Source organism: Camelus bactrianus, chromosome 2 (assembly GCF_048773025.1).
Source record: "Camelus bactrianus isolate YW-2024 breed Bactrian camel chromosome 2, ASM4877302v1, whole genome shotgun sequence".
NCBI classification, from domain to species: Eukaryota; Metazoa; Chordata; class Mammalia; order Artiodactyla; family Camelidae; genus Camelus; species Camelus bactrianus.
The window spans coordinates 82,492,950-82,519,587 of record NC_133540.1 but is presented as its reverse complement, the minus strand read 5'-3'; the positions used below and the strand labels follow the sequence as shown (position 1 = coordinate 82,519,587).

The following is a 26,638-nucleotide window of genomic DNA, read 5'->3' as shown; positions in this document are numbered from 1 at the left end:
GATAGCAAAAGAATACAATAATCTTTTAACAGCATTGCATCTGAACAAGATGTCTCTGAAATGGATCTCACTTCTGCTGCTGCTGCTGCAGCTGAATTGCTTCTTTAGCTCTGGGAGTTGTGGGAAGGTGCTGGTGTGGCCAGTGGAATATAGTCATTGGATTAATATGAAGACAATTCTGGATGAACTTGTCATGAAGGGTCATGAGGTGACTGTCCTGACATCTCAAGCTTCTGTTCTGATTGATCCCAGCAAACCATCTGCTATTAAATTTGAGATTTTCCCAACACTCTTAACCAAACATGATTTTGAGAATACCATTGAGCATATGCTCAATAAATGGACGTATATGGTAAAAGATTCATTTTGGACCTATTTCTCAACAGTACAAAGTATCTTTCGCGAATTTTTTGATATGCAAATGAAGATCTGTAAAGATGTTGTATCCAACAAGAAACTTATGACAAAACTACATGAATCAAGGTTTGACGTTGTTCTTGCAGATGCCATTGGGCCCTGTGGTGAGCTGCTGGCTGAGATACTTCAAATCCCGTTAGTGTACAGTCTCCGCTTCTCTCCGGGCTTTGCACTGGAGAAGTATGGTGGAAAACTTCCACTCCCACCATCCTACGTACCGGTTATCATGTCAGAATTAGGTGATCAAATGACATTCATGGAGAGGGTGAAAAATATGATGTACGTACTTTATTTTGACTTTTGGTTCCAGACATTTAATGAGAAGAATTGGAATCAGTTTTACAGTGAAGTACTAGGTAAGTCATGTTTCACTTGGTGGCATGAAGTCCTAACTTTTTAGTGCCTTGGGAGATGAAATCGTATAAATCAAAGTCACAGAAATTTATGTTCTATAAATTTGAACATGAAATGATGAAATGAAAATATAAAATTCGGCCTCAGTTTCATAATAAACATGGAAACATTAAGTTACAGGGCAAGGCATGACCCTGTGGCCCATTACTAGTGCAGCACACTCCGAAAAGTCATGAAACACAAATTGAAGCACTTAAGACATCTCCAAGCAATTATGTAATCCATCTTACTAAACTTCATTTTCTAACTTAAAAAAGGTCACTAGAAACCTCCTAAAATATCCTGAAAATAAAAACATGTAGATTTAAGAGCTATGTGCATATTCATACCACAAGTATCTGGATAGCATTTAGAAATACTTTCTACTTGTGTAGCACAGTTTCCGTGTTACAGCATAGTACAGATAATTAAAAATAGATTTGCTTTATCAAAAATAGACACATCTTTGGCTACATCCTTCCAGGTTCCATTTCAGAAATTATCTAACATTTTCACATGATAGTATTGCCATTTAATCTAACATTTGTTCTTTTTGTTCTCATTTTTCCTTTAAGGAAGACCCACTACATTACTGGAGACAATTGGGAAAGCTGACATGTGGCTCATTCGAACCTTTTGGGATTTTGAATTCCCTCGCCCACTGCTACCAAATTTTGAATTTGTTGGAGGCCTCCACTGCAAACCTGCCAAACCTCTGCCTAAGGTCACCTATTCCTGTGTGTTTTGTTTTTGTTACTTTTGCATTTTCAAGAGGAATACTTATGCATTCTTTGTTTAGAGTGATTAATACAGCAGAGAAATGTGCGTAGCTGGATAAACTGACTTGCTTATTAGAAACACATACATTTCTATACCAACACAAATATCTGAATTTCATTATCATTACAGAACAAATTGGGATGATTTGAAACTTTGTTAAACTACAGCCTTCATTATTCAACATATAATAACGCATCAGACAGTCATTAAAAGAATAATTATGAAGGGTCTAGCATCTTCCAGAAGTGAGTGCTCATATGCAGAGAAATAGTATAGACCCAGTTTCTGCTACTTGACAGTCCACCTGAAAAGACAGAATACAGGCAAGTCATAAACACTGTGTGAAGAGGGTTACAATAAGGAAAGACCACAATGCTAAGGAAACATTCACAGAAATCATAGAAAGTATCTCTGATTCTTTGATAATTAAGGTCAGATCTGAACATGTGCAGGAATAAGCAGAAGGGGTAGGTCAGGGGTGGAGGAAGATGCAAAAGACAGCCAGGCAGAGTAGTTAGTGACACTTCCGAAGAAGTCCAAGTTTAGTCTGAAAAGGAAGAGGCTGAGTAAAGACGCAGATGGTGCTGGAGAGATAAGTTTGGAGACAGACATTCTAAGGAGTTTGAAGCATTGAGTAAGACATTAGGGAGAAAATAAGAAGGTTAACCACGGAAGAGGTACGATCACATTTTTAAAAAGAAACAGCCAATGTAGTCACTGGGTTGGTATATAAAGGGGTAAGAGTGCAAAGGGAGACCATTTCACAGGTTGCTGAGAGATACAGGCAACAATGCTGAAAAAGTAGACTACAGTGTTCATAGAGACATGACCACGCTGACTCATGGTAAAAGTGCCAACCTCAAAAAGTTGTAGTGGGGAAAAAATTGTTAGTACACATGGAACATCCAAAATGTCTGGCATACTCACTGATTCAGAAGAAATACTGACTATTGTCATTATTGTTATTTTGTTACTATTACATACTAATAATAAACTAACGTGTGCCAGCCACCTAGATCTAATTCTTAATTGAATAGGAACTGGTTTTCCAAAACATCAAGATTATATCCTCTAGCAAATTCCAAGAGAGTAGATACTCCATGGAGGGCTTGAAAACTAAATTTTAAAATTTTTAATTAAAAAATTAAGTTAATAACAGTAATTTAGTAAAAACTTAAATAAAATGTAATTAATAAAATTAAGAATGTTTTAATGTTAAGAGTTTTTAAGGTTTTGGCAATCTGATGAGCAAGACGACAGGCTAAAATTTTTTTCTAAGGATTGAGGCACTTCACCAGGGCTATAGCTAAAAAGATCATTCCTCAACAATACAAATGTATGCGCTAACAATTTTTGCAGCCAAATCCAAAATTTCCTTCTTTCACAACAGCATTTCAGCCATTCCTTCATTTGAAATCTGAGAATTTTATATCTTACAGCATAAGAGACATAACTTAGTTTATTAGGGCAGGTGTTTTCTGCCTCAACTAACCCTATAGAAGACGTCAGTACAGCACTCTCAAGAATGTAGGTCTCAACCTTGTAGCTGCTGACAGAATGAGCACAGAGAAAATGTACACTGAGTATACAAGCACCATAAATTCTGGACATAAATAACGAAGGGCAAATAATTTCTATCACTGGAATCTGAAAACTTCCCATAGTGTCAAATTATAAAAAATTCTCTTCAGTTTATAGGATGCTATTCCTTATGAAAGGAAGCAAGAATCTAATCTGTTTTACATTAATATGATGTTTTAAATGAATTTAAGACATTAATAGGAGGCAAGCAATCTTTAGCAAACTATCTTGTGAACTTAGGAGATCCTTATTATTTTTTATTGGTGGAAAAATGAAACTGATATCTTTTTCAATGATAAAAATAATAAAATTTTGGACTGCAAATTCTTTTAACATTTTTTATTGAATTATAGTCATTTTAAAATGTGGTGTCAAATTCCAGTGAAGAGGGCAATTTTTCAGTTATCATGAACATACATATATTTGTTGTCACTTTTTTTTTTTTTTTTTTGCTGTAAGCTACAAAGAGATCTTGATATATTTTCCTGTGGTATACAGTATAAACTTGTTTATCTATTCTGCATAAGCCTGTCAGTATCTACAAACTTTGAAATCTCATTCTGTCTCTTCCCACCCACCAGCCCCCTTGGCAACCACAAGTTTGTATACTGTTCCTATGAGTCTGTTTCTGTTTTGTATTTATGTTCTTTTTTTTTCTTTAGATTCCACATATGAGCAATTTCATATGCTATTATTCTTTCTCTTTCTGGCTTACTTCAGTTACCATGACATTCTCCAGGAGCATCCATGTTGCTGCAGATGGTGTTATGTTGCCAGTTTTTACGGCTGAATAGTATTCCATTGTAGAAATATACCACATCTTCTTCATCCACTCATCTGTTGATGGATATTTAGGCTCTTTCCATGACTTGGCTATTGTAAACAGTGCTGCTATGAACATTGGGGTGCAGGTGTCTTTTTGAAGTAGGGTTCTTTCTGGATATATGCCCAGGAGCGGGATGACTGGGTCATAAGGTAAGTCTATTCCTAGTCTTTTGAGGAATCTCCATACCATTTTCTACAGTGGCAGCACCAAACTGCATTCCCACCAGCAATGTAGGAGGGTTCTCTTTTCTCCACAGTCTCTCCAGCATTTGTCATTTGTGAACTTTTGAATGATGGTCATTCTGATTGCTGTGAGGTGATAACAAACTGTAGTTTTGATTTGCATTTCTCTGATAATTAGTGATACTAAGCATTTTTTTCATGTGCCTATTGATCATTTGTATGTCTTCCATGAAGAATTGCATGTTTAGGTCTTTTGCCCATTTTTGGATTGGGTTATTTGTTTTTTTCTTATTAAGTTGTATGAGCTGCTTATATATTATGGAGATCAAGCCTTTGTGGGCTTCATTGTTTACAAAAATTTTCTACCATTTTGTAGGTTGTCGTTTTGTTTCACTTAAGGTTTTCTTTGCTGTGTAGAAGCTTGTAAGTTTAATTAGGTTCCATTTGTTTATTCTTGCTTTTATTTCTACTGCTTGGGTAGACTGCCCTAGGAGAAAATCTTTGAGATGTATGTCAGATAATGTTTTGCCTATATTTTCTTCTAGGAGGTTTATTGTATCTTGTCTTATGTTTAATTCTTTGATCCATTTTGAGTTGATTTTTGTGTGTGGTGTAAGGGAGTGTTCTAGCTTCATTGCTTTACATGCTGCTGTCCAGTTTTCCCAACACCATTTGCTGAAGAGACTGTCTTTATTCCAATGTATATTCTTGCCTCCTTTGTCGAAGATTAGTGACTAAAAGTTTGTGGGTTCATTTGGGCTCTCTATTCTGTTCCATTGGTCTATACGTCTGTTTTTGAACCAATACCATGCTGTCTTGATGACTGCAGCTCTATAGTATTGTCTGAAGTCTGGGAGGGTTATTCCTCCAGCCTCTTTCTTTCTCTTCAGTAATGGTTTGGCCATTCTAGGTCTTTTGTGGTTCCATATAAATTTTATTATGATTTGTTCTAGTTCTGTGAAATATGTCCTGGGTAATTTGGGAAAGATTGCATTAAATCTGTAGATGATGGCCTTGGGCAATGTGACCATTTTAACAATATTGATTCTTGCAATCCAGGAACATGGGATATCTTTCCATTTTCTTAAGTCTTCTTTAATTTCCTTCATCAATGGTTTATAGTTTTCCATGTATAAGTCTTTCACCTCCTTGGTGTGATTTATTCCTAGGTATTTTATTACTTTGGGTGTTATTTTTAAGGGGATTGTTTCTTTACTTTCTTTTTCTTTTGATTCATCATTAGTGTAAACAAATGCAAGTGATTTTTGAACATTAACCTTGTAATCTGCTACCTTGCTGAATTCTTCAATCAGCTCTAGTAGTTCTTCTGTGGACCTTTTAGGATTTTCTATATATACTAACATGTCATCGGCATTTAGTGACACTTTTATCTCTTCTTTTCCAATTTGGATCCCTTTTATTTCTCTCTCATGCCTGATTGTTGTGGCTAGGACTTCTAAGACTATGTTAAGTAGGAGTGGTGATAGTGGGCAGCCTTGTCTTGTCCCAGATTTTAGTGGGAACCTTTTGAAGTTTTCACCATTGAGTACTATGCTGGCTGTAGGTTTGTCATATATACGTTTTATTATGTTGAGATATGTTCCCTCTATACCCATGTTGGTGAGAGTTTTTATCATAAATGGGTTTGAATTTTATCAAATGCTTTTTCTGCATCTATTGAGATGATCATGTGGTTTTTGTCCTTTCTCTTGATGTGATGCATTACATTGACTGATTTGCGTATACTGAACCACCCTGTGTCCTTGGGATGAACCCCACTTGATCATGATGTATAATCTTTTTTATGTGCTGTTGGATTCTATTTGCTAATATTTTGATGAGAAATTTTGTATCTATGTCCATCAGTGATATTGGCCTATAATTCTCTTTTTTGGTAGTGTCTTTGCCTGGTTTTGGTATCAGGGTGATGGTGGCTTCATAGAATGAGTTTGGGAGTATTCCCTCCTTTTCAATTTACTGGAAGAATTTGAGAATGACTGGTATGAGTTCTTCCTTATATGTTTGGTAGAATTCCCTGGTGAAGCCATGCAGTCCTGGAATTTTATTTGTAGGGAGGTTTTTTATTGCTAATACTATTTCATTTCTAGTGATCGGTTTGTTCAAGTGGTCAGTTTCTTCTTGGTTCAGTGTTTGTGGACTGTATGTTTCCAGAAACTTGTCCATCTCCTCTAGGTGATCCATTTTGGTTCCGTATAGTTTTTCATAATATGCTCATATGATATTCTGTATTTCTGTTATTTGTTGTAATTTCTCCATTTTCCTTTCTTATTTTGCATATTTGTGCTCTTTTTTCTTGTTTGTGAGTTTGGCTAGAGGTTTGTCCATTTTATTTACTTTTTCAAAACACGAGCTTTTGGTTTCATTGATTTTTTTCTATTTTTTCTTAATCTCTATTTTATTTATTTCCTCCCTGATCTTTATTATTTCCTTCTGCTGCCTTTTGGGGTTTTTTTGCTATTCCTTGTCTAATTCTTTTAGCTGGTGGGTTAGACCGTTTATTTCAGATTGTTCTTTTTTAAGGAAGGCCTGTATTGCTATAAACTTCCCTGTTATCACTGCCATTGCTGTGACCCATAAAGTTTGTGTCGCTGTGTTTCCATTTTCATCTGTCTCAGGATATTTTTTAACTTCAACTTTGATTTCATCATTGACCCATTGGATTACTATTACCATGTTGTTTAATCTCCATGCTTTCCTTTTTTTCTCCTTTGTTTCTCTGTAGTTGATTTCTAGTTTCATGGCATTGTGATCAGTAAAGTTGCTAGAGATAATTTCTATCTTCTTACAATCATAGAGGCTTCTTTTGTGCCCAAGTACATAATCAATCGTAGAAAATGTTCCATGTGCACTTGAAATGAATGTATATCCTATTTATGGGGTATGTAATGCTCTGAAAATATCCACCAACTCTAATTTTTCTATTGTATTATTTAGTTTCTCTGTTACCTTATTTATTTTCTGTCTGGAAGATCAGTCTAGTGATGTTAATGTGGTGTTAAAATCTCCAACTAGGATTGTATTTCCATCAATATCCCCCTTTATCTCTGTTAGTAATTGTTTTATGTACTTAGGTGCTCCTATATTGGGTGCGTATATATTAACGAGTGGAATATCCTCATCTTGTATTGCTCCTTTAATTCTTATGAAACGTCCTTCTTTATCTTTCTTTATGGCCTTTGTTTTAAAGTCTATTTTGTCTGAAATCAGTACTGCTACACCTGCGTTTTCGGCTTTTCCATTTGCATGGAATATCCTTTTCCATTCTTTCTCTCTCAATCTATATGTGTCCCTCTCCCTAAAGTGGGTCTCTTGTATGCAGCATATTCAAGGTTCTTGCTTTATTGTCCTGTCTGCCACTCTATGTCTTTTGATTGGAGCATTTAGTCCATTAACATTTACAGTAATTAATGATAGATGTGTGTTTATTGCCATTTTGAACTTACCTTTGCAGTTGATTTGGTATTTCCTCTTTGTTCCTTTCTTCTTCCTTTTGTGGTTTGGTAATTTTCCTTTGTATTATCATGGATTTAATTTAGTTTTTGTGACTCCCTTGTAAGTTTTTGGCTTGTGGTTACCCTTTTTTGTAAGTCTATTAACCCATTACTATAACTGTTTGTATTAAACAGATAGTAATATAAGCTCAAACCTATCCTACCGAGAACAAAAAATTCTAAAAAGAAAGAAAAAATACTCTATATATTCTTACCTCCTTCTCCCACTGTTAATGATTTAGAAGTCTTCTTTTACAATTTTGTGTTTATTCTATTTGCAATTCAGGTAGTTATCACCTTTCCAGTGATGAGTTTCTCTTTTCCGTAGCATCCTGCTTCTTTTCTATTGAGAGTAGACCTTTCCATATTTCTTTTAGCATGGGGTTACTGTTGCTAAACTCCTCTAGTTTTTGCTTGGCTGTGAAATTCTTTATCTCTCCTTCTATTCTAAAGGATAGCCTTGCTGGGTAAAGTATCCTAGGCTGCATCTTTTTTTTCATTCAGGACTTTGAATATATCTTGCCACTCCCTTCTGGCCTGTAGTGTTTGTGTAGAGAAATCAGCTGAAAGCCTTATGGAGGTTCGCTTGTAACTCACTCTTTGTTTTTCTCTTGCTGCCTATAGGATCATTTCTTTATCCTTGACTCTAACCATCTCGATTATATGTCTTGGTGTAGGTCTGTTTGGGTTCTTCCTGTTTGGGACTCTCTGAGATTCCTGTACTTGGATATCTGATTCCTTCTTTAAGTTTGGGAAGTTTTCAGTCATGATTTCTTCAAATACCTTTTCAAACCCTTTTGGTTTTTCTTCCACTTCTGGAACTTCTCTTATGTATAGATTGGCATGCTTTATATTATCCCATAGGTCCCTTATACTGTTTTCATTTGTACTTATTTGTTTTTCTCTCAGCTGTTCTGATTGGGTGCTTTCTGTTGTCCTGTCTTCTAGGTCACTTACTTGTTCCTCTGCATCATCTAGCCTGCTTTGTACAGCCTTTAGAACAGCTCTCATCTCAGCCAGTGAGTTTACCAATTCTACTTGGCACTTTATAGCTTCAGTTTCATTTTTGACATATTTTACATCTCTAAACACTATCTCTTTTAGTTCCTTCAGTACTTTGATCACTCCCTTTTTTTTGAAATCTTGATCCAGTAGGCCATCAATGTCTATTTCATTGATCGTTCTTTCAGGGAATTTCTCTTGCTCTTTTAATTGGGAGTGGTTTCCTCTGCTTCTTCATATTGGTCAGATCTCTCTGGCACTGTGGCTTATGGAGTATCCAGTTACCTATTGTGGTCCTTAAGGAGTTTATTTATTTACCCATCTATAGCCTTTGCAGGAATAAAACTTTAAAAAGTACAATTTAAAAAGAAGGGAGAAAAAAAGGTTTAAAGACAGTGTATAATCAATAATGGAACAGCAAGTTGAAGCAGAACAGCAGTTGAGACATCTTTCAAATCCTTAAAAAAAGAGAAAAGATTAAAATATATATATGTTTGAGACCTGTGTATAATCAATTACAGAAGGTCAATACCAAGAGAAATAAAAATGAAATGAGATGGATTTTTAAAAATAATAATAACAAAAATATTTTAGAACAAAAATTTAAAAGGGATTAGAACTGTAGACATATACAATTGTTTAAAAATTAAAGATTAAAAAGGTAATATAAAAGAGAACAGATAAGAAAAGATTTTTTAAAAAAGGGATGTGTTCTCCTGGAGACTGTGCACTCTTTATGATTATATTGAGAAATATTTCTGTCTTCACCCTGTTTCGCAAACTCATCTTGCTGTTTCCAGAGGCCCTCCATTGATGACCTCATCTGTGCTGCTCCCAGTGCCTGTTAGCAAGCAGATTGCACCCTCTCCCAACACTGGGTCAGGTACTGCCCTTTTACAAGGTGGGTAGCAGGTCACTCCCCCTTCCAATGTCGCAGGCAGATGCTGTCTGTGCTCAACCGAGTTAAGCGGGCAGATCGTGCCCCCTCCCAGCATGGCGGTCAGGTGTTGCGTTTCTTCCAGGAAGGCTGGTGGCTGCCTGCCCTCTCCTGGTGCCAGTTGCTCCGCTGCTCTGTGCAGCTGTCCGCCTAGCCTCCGATTGGCACTCCATAGGCCGGCTAGGGGGAAGACCGTGAAACAGCCCCGTCCCTGCTCCATGCCAAAACTCATCTCCTTGTTTGTCTTGGCGGCCCAAGTTCTTTGACGTACCAGGGCAGAAAGATGCTATCTGCATCAAGCTGTAAACAGACCTCAGTCATGCCTAGAAAGTTGCAGAACCCCCAGGTGCGGGTTCAGGTCTTGGCCACACTCCCACCCAAGCATTGCACACAGGAGGATATGACAGCTGTGGCTGGGCCCCGCCTCTGTTCTCCAGAGAAGCGCCAGTAATGGCTCCGCGAGTCTGAAGAGACAAAGTCTACAGCGCCTCTCCCCCCAGGGCACACCAGTAGTGTTGCTTTGTTTTTGTTTTTTTTAGTAATTTATGGGGGACCCAGGTTGTTCTGCTCTGTATCCACTCCAAGCCATGGGGCACAGCACCCTGCATTCCCCCCAGGGTGCCTCAGTGCAGCTGCCCCAGTTCTCCGCCCAGCTTGGGCAGCTTGTCCTGTCCCACAGCTGCCGGCTCATGTCTCAGGCTGGGTGTCACAGGGACACTTAATGCCCGTTTAACTTATTCCTGTCAGTCAAGGGCGGCTGTGTACAGATCCGAGCCTCGGTGGCTCCCCCTCCGCTGCACTGGCCTCTCCGTTGGAGAGGGGGAGACCACATGAATGAGCACTATTCCTTCTTTGCCACTCACTCCCCATGGGACTGGTCCCGCACTGTTTTGCTTTTTCTTCTTTCTTTTTTCCTTTTCTCCTACAAGATTCATGGCGTCTTCGTCTTTTGAAGAGGGCAATGTTCTGTTGGAGTTCAGCAGGTGCTCTGGTGGCTGGGTAGATCAATGGATGTGAGTTTTGGTGTATTTGTGGGAGAGGGTAAGCTATGAGCATCCTTCTACTCTGTCATCTTGGCCCCAAGTTCTGGATTACAAATTCTTTCATTTATTTACGGTAACATTCTCAGTGTCCATAGGCTGAAACAACATTAGTAAAAGTTCTGTGCAATCTAACCCTATTTTTAAAAGACATATTCATTCCCATTTCAGGAAAGTCACAGTGTTTGTAAAAGGAGAAGTTAGGAGCAGAGAAAGGACAAATAGATGATTTGTAGTATAATGATATTAATTAGTAACTGTAGCTGTTTTATTAAGTTGCAAAACAAGATCTGAATCCAAGAGGATGACTGTGAATTTTCATTATATAAAAAAATCTATTCCTTCAAACTACTAATTTTTCCATTAGTTTTGAGTTTCACATAAAATTTCTGAGGAGTGTTATGGTATCCGGTCTTATGTTTAAGTCTTTGATCCATTTTGAGTTAACTTTTGTAAGAGAGAGAGATTCAAAGCAAGATGGTGGAGTAGAAGGATGCTTGTAGCTCACCTTCTCTCACAATACACCAAAACTCACTTCTACAGACCTACTCAGCCAACCAGAGCACCTGCCAAACTCCGACAGAACATCGCCATGCTAAAAGAAATATTGACAGGTCTACTATAAATAGAAAAGAAGCAGGATGCTACAAAAATGAGAAACTCATAACTGGAAAGGAGATAACTGCCATGAATTACAAAAACAATAAACATAAAATTGTAAAAGAAGCCATCAAAATCATTAAGAGTGGGAGAGGGAAGCCAGGAAAGCCACTGTGGAAAACTGCATGGACATTCGTCAAAAGAGTAGGATAGATTTACCATATGACCCAGGAATCCCACTCCTGGGCATAAATCCAGAAGGAATCCTACTTCAAAATGACACCTGCATCCCAATGTTCATAGCAGCACTATTTACAATAGCCAAGACATGGAAACAGACTAACTGTCCATCAACAGATGACCGAGTAAACAAGATGTGGTGTATTTATATGATGGAAAACTATTCAGCCATAAAAACCAACAACATAATGCCATTTGCAGCAGTATGGATGTTCCTGGAGAATGTCATTCTAAGTGAAGTAAGCCAGAAAGAGAAACACAAATACCATATGAAATTGCTTATATGAGGAATCTAACAACAAAACAAAACAAAACAAAAAACATAAATAGAAAATAGAAACACACTCATAGACAGAGAATACAAACTTGTGGTTGCCAAGGGGGCGGGGGATGGGAAGAGACAGACTGGGATTTTAAAATGCAGAATAGATAAACAGGATTCTACTGTATAGCAAAGGGAAATATAAACAAGATCTTGTGGTAGCTCACAGCAAAAAAAAAAAGTGACAATGAATATATAAATATTCATATATAACTGAAAAATTGTGCTCTACACTAGAATTTGACACAACATTGTAAAATAACTATTACTCAATAAAAAATGTTACAAAAATTTTTTTGTAGGAGAGTCTAAAATAGGGGTCCCTTTTCATTTTGTGCATTTGGTTATCCACTTTTCTGAGAAGAAAAAGAGACTAACTTTTCCCCACTGAGGGACTTCCCTCCCCTGTTGGATATTAGTTGACTATATATGTAGAGGTTTAATTCTGGACTTTGCATTCTGCTTCACTTGTCAAACTCTCTATTTTTAGGTCAGTACCATATTGTTAAATATGATAGCTTGTACTGCGATTTGAAATTGGTAGGTGTGACGCCTTGGGCTTTGGGTGGTGTGGATAGTTTAACAAGATCAATCCTTCTGACGCATGAACAAATGATGCCTTTCCATTTATCTCTCTTTTTTTTTTTTAACTTTCAACAAATTCTTATAATTATTACTGTACTAATCCTTCACTTCATTGGTTAAATTTATTTTTAGTTATTTTATTGTTTCTCATGCTATATTGAATGAATAGTTTTTCATATATTGCATTATTAATATAGAGAAATGCACCTAATTTCTGTATGATAATTTCTTTATCCTGCAACTTTACTGAATTCATTTACTACTTCAGGTTTTCTTTGACTCTCTGGAATTTTCTGTACAAAAAAATGGGTAATCTGCAAAAAAAAAAATGAATATTTTACTTCTTCCTTTCTGAATTGAGTGTCTTTTAATTCTTTATCTTGCTTAGATGATCTAAGCTAGGACTTTTAGTTCTATGTTGAATGAGTGTGACAGTGGGAACCCTGGCCTTTTCCCGATCTTAGAAGAAAAGCTTTCAAGTTTTCACTGATGATGATAATGTTACTTTTGGGTTTGTCACATATGGCCTTTATTATGCTGAGGTATGTCTTCTATATACCGAACATGTTGAGGTTTTTTAATCATCAAAGACTATTGTATATTTTCAAATGCCCTTCTTTCTCTTGAGATGATCAAGTTATTTTATCTTTCATTCTATTAGTGCAATGGCCTATACTTATTGATTTGGGTATGTTGAGCCATTCTTGCGTTCCATGGGGAAATCACACTTGGTCATGGTATATAAAATTTTCAGTGTGTTTTGAATTTTAAATTTGGCTGGCTGATATTTTCTTGAGAATTTTTGCATCTATATTCATCTTGCATATTGGCTTATACTCTTCTTTATTTGTAATGATCTTATCTATTTGGTATCTGCATAATACTGTCCTTGTAGAATGAGTTTGGAAAGGTTCCCTCCCTCTTTCTAATTTTTGGAAGTGTTTTTGAAGGACTGGCATTAATTACTCCACAAATGTTAGAATTTAACAGTGAATCCACCTGGCCCTGTGGTTTTCTATGCTGGGCAGTTTGTGATTACTGATTTAAACTCTTCACTCATTATGACTGTTCACATTTCCTAAATCTATCTGTTTCAGTATTTACAGGTTGCATATTTCTAGAAATCTACCGATTCTTCTCGGTTATGTATTTTGTTAGCACGTAATTCTTCATAGAAATCCCTTATGATCCGATGTATGTCTGTAGGCTCAGTTGTAATGTCTCCTCTTTCATTTCTAATTTTATCTGAGTCTTCTTTCTTAGTTAATCTAGCTAGAGGTTATCATCAGTGTTCATCTTTTTGAAAACACAGAGCAAAACAAATACTGTATGATACCTTTATATGTGGAATCTAAAAAAAGTAAACTTGTAAAAACTGAGAGTAATACAGTGGTTACCAAGGGCTAGGGGATGGGAGAAAAGGAGAGATGTTATTTAAGAGTAAAAACTTGCATCTTATAGTAAATTACCCCTAGAGATTTAAGGTAAAGCATAGTGAATGTAGACAACAATTTTATAACCATCAAACTTGGTAAGAGACTAGATCTTAGTTATTCCAACTACAGAAAGGAATAATAATCATGTGTCACGATAGATGTGTGATATAACATCAAAACGGGAATCTTATTAAAATATATAAATGTATCAAATCAATATTCTATACAACTTAAATTCAATAATCTTACATGTCAAATATATTTATCTTTTAAAAATGACATAGCATTTTAAACTAAGGATCGAGAGTATAGATAAATCTTATTTAATTTTTATACATTTTCACATTTTGCATACTTTCATGCCATGAACTTTTATTTTCATAAAGATGTCAGACAATGAGAATAACCAGTCCACAACGGCAATTAAATTTTAAAGAAAGGATGTATTACAACAGTACGACAGAGATCCATCATCCCCAGGAGACATGAAGCAGCTTTGGGGGGCAAGCCAATGAGAAAAAAAACGCTGAAGACATAACACTTTAAATGCTGGAACATGGTCACAGGGAATACACACATTATCTGGATACACCATTAGACTCACAGGAAAGTTCAGCGAAATCAAAACTGAAACTGATCATCAGGGTGCAAATATACTTTTGAAGAATAATCTACACAATACACAAGCCTGGAGGGTAAGAGTTTGAAAAAAATTCCCTCTTGTCTTGTTCCTATTAAAACTAGTTTTGAAAAGAAGTTTTTAAAGAAGTTTCTACTCTATAGCACAGAGAAGTATATTCGATAACTTCTAATAACCTATAATGAAAAACAATATGAAAAGGAATGTGTATATATAACAATCACAATGCTGTATAGAAGAAATTAATATAGTAGAGTAAACTGACTATACTTTAATAAAAAATATGACATTAATCATGATCATAAACTATACATTTTAAACGGAAAGATGGGGTCAGAATTTTCCAGAGAGAAAATAATAGTGAATGTTAAAAAGAAGAAAGACATTTCAAAGAGAGCAGTATATGGTTTCATCAGATAATCAGGAAAATTTTGCTCCTCTGCATTTTTTTTCAATAGAGAATATTGAACATTGTGGAACTATTCTAGTGCAGAGTAAGAAATTTTTTTAATTAGGGTCAAGGACTACAAGACAAATTAATTCTGAGAGAATTCCAATCAAATACAGCTTCACCAGGAGCTTTATTTAGTCTGACATGAACTACTCACAGGTGACCAGATCTCTGCTACAGAAAGCCTGGTGTTCCTCTCCCACTGTGGGGCAGGTGCTCCCCCAGGGATTTAGTGAGGTGATGATGAGGGTCCCTCACAGCCCCTTGCACATAGCACATCCTACTGTGACAGCAAATATACAAGGTGATTTCAGAGCAGAGGGTGTCCTATGGAAACAAACCCAGCAGTATGCTCACTCAGAAATGCAACTACACAAGCATATCTCTTGCTTATTAATAGGACACACAGGGCTGTTTCACAGAAATTCTAAACTATAATACCAGACTCCTCAATGTCAGTGACTCGTAATTTAGAGACAGATTTGGGGAACTTCTGAGTAACTTAAAGTTAAGGTATGAGGATTATAGATCTGTGAGAAGGATAAAGTCATTCAAATCCTAACTTTTTCTTAGTGATCACAGTCAGGGAAATGAAATACTAATGACTACTCCAAACTAATTCTCTAGAAAGGGCCTGGAATAAACAAAGGATTTAGTAGAACTATAATAAGAAAGAATTAAAGATGAGTTAAGATCCTGCTGTGTGACCTCCTTCCAAGGATCTATGTTAGTAATTAATAACATGACTGATGAAGAGTCTAACACTGTTTACCAGTGTGTCCTCCTCACTACTGTGTACTGCCTCTATCTCATTTCTTCCTTATACGCACACATTTGCACACATACATATAACAGAAGAAACCGACCTCACATCACACATCTCCTTCCCAAGGACCTCATGGATGAGGCCTATTAAAAACAAAGCCATTACTAAAAACATTTCAGGAGTTTCCTCAAAAAATATAAAATAGAATTACCATATGGTCCAGCTATTTCTCTTCTGGATGTGTATACAAAAGAACTGAAGCTAGCACCCTAAGGAGATATTTGCACACCATATTCATAAAGGCATTATTCACAAGAGCCAAGAACTTGAAGCAACCCAATTCTCCATGAACAGATAAAGCAATAAACAAAGTATGGAATACAAAAACACTCGAATATCACTCAGTCTTTAAAAGAAGATTCTGACACATGACACAACATGAATGAACCTTAGGATAAGGGAAGTAAGCCAGTGACAAAAAGACAAGTACTTTACAACTCAACAGATATGAGGTATGTGGAGTAATCAAATTTGTAGAAACGTAGAGTAGAATCATGATTACCAGGGGCTGGGATCACAGAGGAAAATGGAGTTTTTAATGGGCACAGACTTCCAGTTTTGCCAGATGAAAAAGTTCTACAGATCGGTTCCACAATGTGAATGTACTTAATACTTTTGAACTACAGACTTAGGAATGACTAAGATGGTAAATTGTATGTTACATATATTTTATCAGGTTTTTTTTTTCAAAAAGCCACTACTGAAATAATTCCTGATTGTATCAGAATTTTTACTATTCAGCTGTTTGTAGCAATCCTTTCAATAACGTTTGCTATGCTGTTGCTCATTTGTAATGGAGAAAATTCTTTTTTGACAGGAAATGGAAGAGTTTGTCCAGAGCTCAGGAGAAGATGGTATTGTGGTGTTTACTTTGGGGTCGATTGTCACTAACATAACAGAAGAAAGAGCCAATGTGATTGCATCAGCCCTTGCCCAGATTCCACAAAAGGTAGATAAAGAAACATAATAGTAGACAACTATAAAATCAGACAGTTAAATCTTGTAAAAAGTTTGACTATAAACATACTTTGCAAGAAAGGTAAATTATTACGATAGCTCCAACATGTCTCAAATATTTAAAAGCCAGAATATACATAGCAGGTGCTGCAATAATACAGACAGTGTCTTGACAATGATTTTGGATACACACTATAATCAAGTAAATATACATGAGAGATGCAGTGCGAAATCTGGTTAGTATAATGGTACTGTGGGCAGGTAGAGAAATCACCAAATTCTGCCTTGTCATCGCTGCTTTCCTTGAAGGATTCCTGAGGACACAGTACACACACAGAAGTTCTCAGGAGTTAAATTTTAACAGTAATTGTACTAGCACAGTAACGTTGGGCAATATTGATAAAAGTCGGAAATGTGCTATGCAGTTTATACTTGCCAGGTAATCCTGGCTGCCTTTATTTTCCCTAAATTTTGGAACAGATCTATTCAGTGTGCTTTTCAGGGTGCTATTCAGAGAAAAGATGATCAGGGCTCCCCAAGCTGCCTGCAGACACCCAGTCAGGCACCATGATTTACACAAAAACAAACATCAGCCTGCCCTGGGTGCCTTGGTCCTACCAAAGCCTGAAGCAGGAAGATAAAAGAGAAACAGTGAAGATGGGGTTCTGCCCTGAAGGTGAACCCTGTGCACTGTAAAGGGTGGACTATAACGGACTCTGCATCCAGCCTATCAGATTACTCTTCCTGACTGAGGAGGGAGAATGGACTATTTGAGAAAGTCAAGCATAAGGAAGACTGGCATGGAAAAGATTCTACTGCCTCCTTCCCCATATTATACAGCAGTAACTTACTCTCTACAAAATAAAATACACCTGGGATCTTTGGCTATTTGTGACCTACTTGTTAGTTTACTATCTGATATTGTAGTCTTCTCTTAAACAACTGAGCTAATTTTTTGCTGAGAACATAACGTCACTTTCACTCACACAGCAAATAGAAATTGGACACCAGGAAATTATAATCCAATGTGTAAGAATTACTTGGAAATCCAAAATGGGTGGCTTATTTTGGTGCTGAATATGAAAACCGCAATAACCACTGCTGTCAATGCACTGTGCTTCACTGTTGAAGTGTTCAGGGTCAGCTGAATAATTTTAGCATCCCACTTTTGGAGCTTTTCCAATACCTTATTGTTACTTGTAAATTACCACATGCTCCTCCTTTCTAAACTTAAATGTTTTCACACCTACTAATAGTGGTAATAATCTGGATTTATGTCAAAAAATACCAATTCTCATTTTTTTTGGAAAAAGCACTTAACAATTTGTAATCTAAAAGAAGTTTTACTTTCTAAGCAGCATTAATTGTCTTATTATTAATAAATTATAAATAAGCAGAAATACTTACTTCTCTTAAGTGGCTAACTGCAGGTACTTTCTATTAGTAAATCAAAACATGTAAAATTCTAATAAAATAACTTGTCACATTAACGAGTGGATATACGTAAACTCCATTCCTTAAGAGTCGATAAGAAATAACTCAGCAAATAACAACTTTGAAAATAAGAGCTAGTATATAAAATAAAGCAAAACAAATGTGTAGATTATTAGTAATTTGCCACTGTTTTGCTTTTTCACTAGAATCCAGACTACCTAACAATTTCATAAATACTTGAATTTGTCATTGAAAAATTCATTTGTCAATGACATCATGTGTGATATGTCATGATTCATTCCATACCTCATTGAACATAAAAATAAGTACACAGAATGTGGGTATTCCTATTGATGTCAGTGCATTACTAGTCATCCCTACTTAGGATCTGCTGTCTTCATTTCCTGACCTGTCGTATGGAAGGCATTTAACTGGATGTCTTTTCATCTCTTTAGAATTCTAACGTGCTATAACTTTGAAGTTCAACTCATGAATAAGCTATCTACTTCACCCTAACAGGTTCTTTGGAGATACCATGGCAAGAAACCAGATACCTTAGGACCCAATACTCGGCTGTACAAGTGGATCCCCCAGAACGACCTTCTTGGTGAGACCTGGGAGAACAAATGTTGGAAACAAGGGTAACAGCTGAGGGAGTGACAGCACTGGGACAGGAAACCTACTTATCCGCACTTATTATTCAAACATGCAAAAATTCTTCAATGTTGTTTCCAGTCCTAGTGGGAAACCAGAATAAAACATAATAGTTGGTTTTTTATTGAAGAGTCACATCTTTTATGGACAGAATCTTTATTTTGGCTGTAATTACTTCTCACAGTAAAATTATCAAGAACACCCTGGCTTGTTGCTGTGTCTCTGAACTCACTCCTTATACACACACATCTTTCCCCCTCTTACGGGTATTTTAAATGTTCCTGAAAAACAGCGGCTCCTTTTTATTATCCCCATTTTCTGTAGGAAAATACTTTTAATTGTTTTCATGAAGCTGTCAACACAATTCATGATAAAATGTAGCTTTTCCTTTCTCTGGTCTCAGTGTCACGACCATTATCTTCCGTGTTGCCTTGACACCCTTCCTATCAGACTAAATGTCTTACTATTTCTTTAAGAGACTATGTTTTCTGACATGCCCTCACCCTTTTGTAGCTCATGTGGTTTTTTCTACCAGAATGGTCTTTCCATTTGTTCACCTGACAATCTGGAGTACATTTGTGAATTCAACTCACACAGCACTCCTTTCATGAAGGCTTCACTTCCCTCTCCAGCAGACTGAGTGGTTTCCTGATCTGAGATCTGAAAGCAGTTGGAATGCAGTTTCATGTGTATAATCATCTGTTATCGAAAGGACACTGCTTCTTTCACTGCCTTTTAATGGCCAGTTCTCATTTGATTTCTAACTATAATTAACCAATTTACTGAAATTCACTCAATCCTAGGTCATCCAAAAACCAAAGCTTTTATAACTCATGGTGGAGCCAACGGCATTTATGAGGCCATCTACCACGGGATCCCTATGGTGGGCATTCCTTTGTTTGCTGACCAACCCGATAACATCGCTCACATGACGGCCAAGGGGGCAGCTGTCAGGTTGGACTTCAATAAAATATCAAGAATAGATTTGCTCAATGCATTGAAGCAAGTCATTAATAATCCTTCGTGAGTACATATGTATATTTTTCTACTACATACTCTGTCTAGAGAAGTTCTCATAGGGAGGCCAGGGAGGCAGTAATACATTTTCACATAAACGCAATGAGGAGTAAGTGCTGGTCAATGCTTTGAACAGTCAGTGACAGCCTACTGTCAATGTTACATTAAGGTTTTGTTTTGGGGGGGGGGTGGGTTTGGCGGCTTAATGACAAAGCTTCCTCAAAGGTTTAAGGATAGTGGAGAAATTTGAAAGGGCTAATCATTAGAATGAGAAGAGTCACCAAAATGGTAACAGAAGGATTAAGAGGAAGCTGGACGAACAGGGTTCAGGATGGGAATCATGAGGTTATAAGAGTACCCACCCGCACAGTTATGACTTTCCTTCAGCATAAGAACTCCTCAAGTGTTTTAAACTCTTCCAAGATGCCTGTGCCATGTAAACTACATTCATATTCAATTTCAAATTCTTATTACATTCAACAACTTCCATGTTTTCTGTGCTAATATTCTGAACCCATTGCTGATAAGTAGTAAACAACTAGAACTTTATATAGATATAAAAGCAGTGTTATCTATTTTCATTTTAGCCCATCTATTCTCCTAAAAGAGCAGCATAAGGAGCACATTTTCCTCTTTTCTTAGGACATCTATCTTTCATTTGGTGGTTTTATGTAAAAGCACATTTCTCTAATATCATTATACCTTTTTAATTTTTAATAATGTAAAGCTGATGTCAGAAAATGAAGATAAGTTATTAGGTGCTACGTACAGAATGTTTACTACATGCTACACATTGTATGAAGTCCTTCGCACGTATTGAGTAACTTCTTCATGTTGGTCTTTCCCTATTGTATTACAAAAACTTCAGCATAACTTCCTCCTCTGAAAAACCCAAGGCTCGCCCAGCACATGAAGAGAATGTGCCTCCAAGGCTATTGCTACAGAGCCATGCTATCGCACTTTGTGATTCAGACTGCGTGAGCCATCTCTCCTTATTCCTCCTCCCCTCTGGTCTGTTAGTCCATAACCATTTCAGCAGTAACTGCGACACCTGAAACTGAAAGGTTGAGTACTTCCCAGATTCTAAAATCACTAACAAGAAAAACAACAATACTAGCAATGACCTACTGAGAGTGAATTGTGCACTACAAATACCTCTAAGAATCGATATTATTCCCCCAAATAATCACATGAGATCCTATTCCTAACCATTCCACTTAACAATAAAAACCTGAGGAAAGAAGAATAACAAAGCAGGCAACAAGGTAAGTGCCAGAGTCAGGATTCAAACCAAGGCAATCACTTCCACACTTTAAACCACCACTTCACTAATAAGACGTCAATACCAGTTCCTGCTCACTACCAGCTGCTGCCCAGCCCCACCTGGACGTGTCTCTGAACCTCGACACGGATTTTCCACCTATCTCTGGATTATTATAGTATTTCAAAACTTGTCTGTGAACAATCACTTACGGGGTCGTTCACTAGCTTGGAACACTCAAATCACGTTTTCTTGTTTGTTTTTTACTCTTGTGTCTCAACTCATTCCATTCTTTAGGCTAGAAATACTCCTCCTCTCCCAGTTTCTCTCTCTTTCCATAGCCTGAAATCAAATGCATTTAACAACCTCTAGCCATTAGCTAAGATCTCTATAATCATCTCTGAGGAAGATAATCTTTCCTTCCACTCACTGTGGCACTCATTCTTACCACCTGCATGAAAATCTTGCAGACTTTAATTTTCTAGATCACTCTCTAAATTGATGTCTATTTGTTTTTCCTTCAGCTACAAGCAGAATGCTATGAGGTTATCAACCATTCAGCACGATCAGCCAGTGAAGCCCCTGGACCGAGCAGTCTTCTGGATCGAGTTTGTCATGCGCCACAAAGGAGCTAAGCACCTGCGGCCAGCCGCCCACAACCTCACCTGGTACCAGTACCACTCTCTGGATGTGACTGGGTTCCTGCTGGCCTGTGTGGCAACTGCTATCTTTGTCATCACAAAATGTTGTCTGTTTTGCTGCCAGAAGTTTCCCAAAGCAGGAAAGAAGAATAAAAGGGAGTAGTTGTATCTGAGGCCTGATACAGGAACGCTCCATACATGGATCACTTCCAGTTGATCCCAGCAAGAAGGAATGAGGTTCCTGTCTTCCGGTGACAAAAGGACATTTCTCAATTTAGCATCAAAGATCAAAATTTGCTTTCAAGGGGTTTTCGTCCTGCTTGAGAGTTAGAAATATGTTGTGAAAAGAGAAAAGCTGCCAAAAATTAAACAAAAATAAAACTATAAGGGTATCTATTGAAATTTATTATTTTAATTAAAAACTTATGCTAAAAAGAAATCATTGAATTTAAGTCTGTTTCACATGGTATGCACGTACAAAAGAACCATAACAAGTCTACTCACAGTATCAAAATTATGTTGTAGATATTCAGAATATTTTCACCTTATTTTGGTGCAGAATTTTATAGTTTTATCTTGCTACAGAAACTGTTCAATACTTGAAATTGTGTAAAAGATTCACCCTTCCATTTCATTTGTGAGTCCACGAACACTTCTTGGATTTTACTGTGCATCCAGCCTCAGCATCACTCCTTACCTAAAGCCATGGCAACTCACTTGCATTCCTCCGGGTTAAGTCATGTCCCAGTGAAATGTCTGTGGAATCAGTCATACAGCAACTGCTACCTGCTTCCTATTATAAAACTGAGCCATTTGTGAAAATCTTTGATTTCATGACTGAATTTTCTTTTTCTCTTTACCTTTAAAAATATTCACCTGATCGCTTTCATTCCTATATTCAGCCTTTGATAATGGATATAACTTTTCAACTTTAAATCAAGAAAATATACAACCTATACTCTAAAGGGAATTATTGAATTTTCATTCCCTCCAAATGTACCAAAATATATCTATATCTCTATATATTCCATCAAAATAAGACACAGCATCACTTAGCTTATTGCAGATACACTATGAAATTCAATGTGTTTGTTGAACACAGATTGAAATAATGGATATTACTCTACATAACCATACTTTGGTTCAGTATAGCTCATTCTTTTGTCTCTTTTCTCAGGAGCCTATTTCTCCATCCATTCCATAACAATTATCTGTAAACACTCAATCCTTTGTCAAGAGAAAAAATAATAAAAGCATCATTTTCTTTAAACCTAGGCCCTCCTTGACTGACATAATTGGTAACAGTGGGTGGAATACAAAAATTATATAAATTTCATGGAAAATTGGTAAATCAAATGGAAGATATCTGAAGGCACTCTTGAAAATTGCACATCAGGAAAGGACTTTATTATCAAAGTGGTCCAGATGAGGAAAAGCATAGTTGTCTTATTGGTCAAAACCATCATCCAAATCATGTGACAGTCATTCCTCAGCTGAAAGCATAATTTATTTTAAAAATAAATTAAAACATTGACGTTTAGGGAATTATAGAAAACATGTGCCACAGAATTTTCAATACAATTTGTATGTATAACTGACACCTTGTATTTAAAAATGGAACTAAAATGATGCCATAGTATATAATAGTTTTAAATCACACATCGAGGCTTAAATAATTTTCCTCAAATTGATTCTGCAACATTTAAATATTATAGATAAATGTATTACTACTTGTATTTAAAATTTCAATAGTTTTAAAAATCTTAACTCACAAAAATTTAATGCCTTTACTTTGGTTTTAATGTCAATATTGAATTAATTTTACAATAGCTCAGGGACCTCTGCTGGCTTACTTCCAATACTTACATTTATAGTGTTTCTGAGATATCACTACAAATATTTTGACATCTCTCCCATCAAGTAATTTCCTCTCTTTTAAAGTTTAGAAAGTCTTGTTGCTGGGAGGAGAAGGCCATAGCTCAGGGGTAGTGTGTTTGCTTAGCATGCACAAGGTCCTGGGTCTAAACTGCAGTACTGCCATTAAAATAACTAAATAAACCTATCTATCTCCCTTCCAAAAAAAAAAAGTTAAAAAACAATTTTGTACTTGTCTCACAAATGTTGCAGTCTAACCTCCAATAGTCAGTTACAAACTGCAACATATTGTCTATTTCTTCGTCTGTCTCTCTCTCTCTGTCTCTGTCCACTCCCTACTTCCCTACTCACCACGGAGCCCTGTACCACACCCAAAGTCCCCATGGTGAATGATCATTTGTGGAGAGTTCATAGATATGCCTCAGAAGTCCTAGTACTTGGCCCTCCAACAGATTGCATCTTCTCAAACCAATCACCAGATAATTACAACCCCAGCCACCACAAGACTGTAGCCACCTGAGAAACCTCCTACAATAATCACTTAGCTGAGCCTAGACAACACCCAGAACTATAATAGATAAAAATAAAATGAGGACTGCTCTTCTAAGCCCCTACTTTTAAGGGCACTTTTTATGCAGTAATACACCACTGGAAAAATAATTATACCTTTGTAATAATATTACAATAAAGATACAGCTTAATAATGGGACATTATCAATGTTACATTTTGAAAAACTGTAACCCAAAAAGGAGACCCACCATACCAAAATGGTTAAGAGTTTGAACTCTGTACTCAGACAGCATGGATTTAAGTCCCCGAAGAACTGCCACAGACTTGTGTGGGGTTGGGAGTGTTACTGTATCTCCCTAAGCCTCAGCTGCCCCATCAGTGAAATGCAGATAAAGTAATGGTATTAACCACTTCATGGAGTTCTTCAAAGTCTGAATATACTAACCTTGTAAAGCACTAAATGTAGTTGGTGTCTATAGTGCTATGTAATTTACATTAACTATTCTGATTTAAATGCATGGAAATACATTCATAATAATTTTAGTCCACAGGTTTATGCAGTACATTTTATGTAACATGTTTCAAATGCAAATAATGATAATAACAGCATTTCCTGTAAATATGCAGAAACTAAATAAGGAGAAATAAATTTGTGGTACAGGACTGTGCCAAGATGCCAGAGTAGGCGGACATGGTGCTCACGATCCTCACAAACACATCAAAAATACATCTTCACGTGGAACAGCTGTCACAGAAAACTGTAAACTGACAGAACTACGAAAACAAAGCTACAAGAAAGAGTTCCCTGTAACCAGGCACGATGGAAAAAAAGTAAAGGGGCAAGATGGTGAAGCGATAGGACCATGAGCTCGTCTCTCCTTGCAACTACAACAAAACCACAAATGACTGCTAAACAACCATCAAAAAAAAAAAAAAGAGTGGAATCTAGCGAAAAAAAAAAAAAAACTTTTTCAACTCTAAACATAAAGAGGGAACCACAGTGGGATGGTAGGAGGGGCATGCTTCCAATATTATCAGGCTCCATACCCCTGGGTTGAGTGACCCACAAGCTGAAAGACGATTAAGTTGCAGGGGCGCACCCACAGGAGTGAGACTTCTCAGCCCCACATCAGACTCCCCAGCCCAGGGTTCCAGCATTGAGAGGAGGAGGAGATCCCAGGACATCTGGTTTTCAAGGCCAGTGGGGCTTAGCTCCAGGAGCATCATGGGACTAGGGGGAAACAGAGACTTCATTCTCTAGGGAATAGAACACAGAATCTCACGTGTGCCAGGTCCAAGGGCAGAGGCAGTGATTTCATAAGAACCTGGGACAGACCTGTCTGCTGGTTTTGGAAGGACTCCTGGGGATGTAGGGGAAAGCTGTGGCTCACCTAGGGGACATAAAAGCTGGTGCTGGACATTACAGGAGTGTTCATCTGCATGAGCTTTCCTGGAGGCTGGTATCATTATTGGATCACTAGCACCAAGAACTAGCCCCACCCAACAGCCTGTAGGGAAACCTCAAGCCAAAAAACATACTGGGTGGGAACACAGCGCACCCATCAGCAGACTTCCTAACCCCACAAACACCTCTAGACAGGGCCCTACCCACCAGAGGTCCAGAACCAAGCTGCACCCAGCAGTGGGCAGACACTAACTCCTCCTGCCAGGAAACCTGCATAAGCCTCTAGTTCCTCCCTCATCCACCAGGGGGCAGGTACCAGAAATAAAAAAACAATCCCAAAGCTTGTGGAAGGAATCCACAAACACAGGCCAGACTCTACACTGGGACCAGCTGGACCCTGGCCCTTGAGTAACAAGAGAGGAGTGTACCGCTGGGATGCATAGCACATCTCCTACAGAGGGCCACCTCTCCAAGGTCTACAAATGTAACTGACCTACCTAAAAACACAAATAGAAAGACAGACAATATGACATGGCAAAAGAATACTGCCCAGACCAAGGCACAAGATAAAATCTCAGAAGAAATAAGTGATGAGTTGTGGGAGCCCATGACTGGGTTAACAAACTGTAATAATCCCAGTCACTTACCTCCTTAAAGAAGATGTGCTTAGTACCTGCCTTGAGGTTTTAGCAATGACACAGGCCCCCAGCTATAAACGCTGGGCATGCCTGGTGTTAGTCTTCTATCCCCAAAACAGCCTTGGGCTGGAATGGTAAACAACTTATAGAAAGCTGCAGACTCAGAGGTGAGAAGGCTGGTTAGCCAATGACAGGTAAGACCCCCTGAGGGGGCAACCTAAGACAGGCACAGCCACCTGAGTCCAAGAAAATCTTGTCAAGCAAGCTGATTCTCATACGTTCCGCCCTGATAAGCTGAAAGGCTCAACACGATTATGATTCACCAAAAAGGGTCTTCTGACCTTGAGCCAAACACCAACAATAAACAAAGCCTTTGTACTCATTGTGATCCTACCCTGTACTTCCCTAAATTCCTGCTTCAACTGTACTCAGTAAATATGAGAGATTTGAGAGGCTTGTGGAGTTGGCTCCCGAC

The 26,638-nt window shown here is 37.4% G+C and overlaps 1 protein-coding gene across 2 annotated transcripts; it reads left to right on the top strand.

Moving 5' to 3' along the window:
• Positions 1-23,008, top strand: LOC105063909 (UDP-glucuronosyltransferase 2B31). 2 transcript variants are annotated; one of them, XM_010948604.3, is made up of 6 exons: positions 8-773; positions 1,386-1,534; positions 16,588-16,719; positions 18,681-18,768; positions 19,619-19,838; positions 21,618-23,008. In XM_010948604.3, the coding sequence occupies exons 1-6, from the start codon at positions 50-52 to the stop codon at positions 21,895-21,897; spliced, it is 1,593 nt and encodes a 530-aa protein (XP_010946906.2). In that variant the 5' UTR covers positions 8-49; the 3' UTR covers positions 21,898-23,008. The 2 variants fall into 2 exon arrangements, with proteins under 2 accessions (XP_045367866.1, XP_010946906.2); XM_045511910.2 differs by lacking the exon at positions 19,619-19,838 and having other exon boundaries at positions 1-773; positions 21,618-21,770.
• The last annotated feature ends 3,630 nt before the right edge of the window (positions 23,009-26,638 follow it).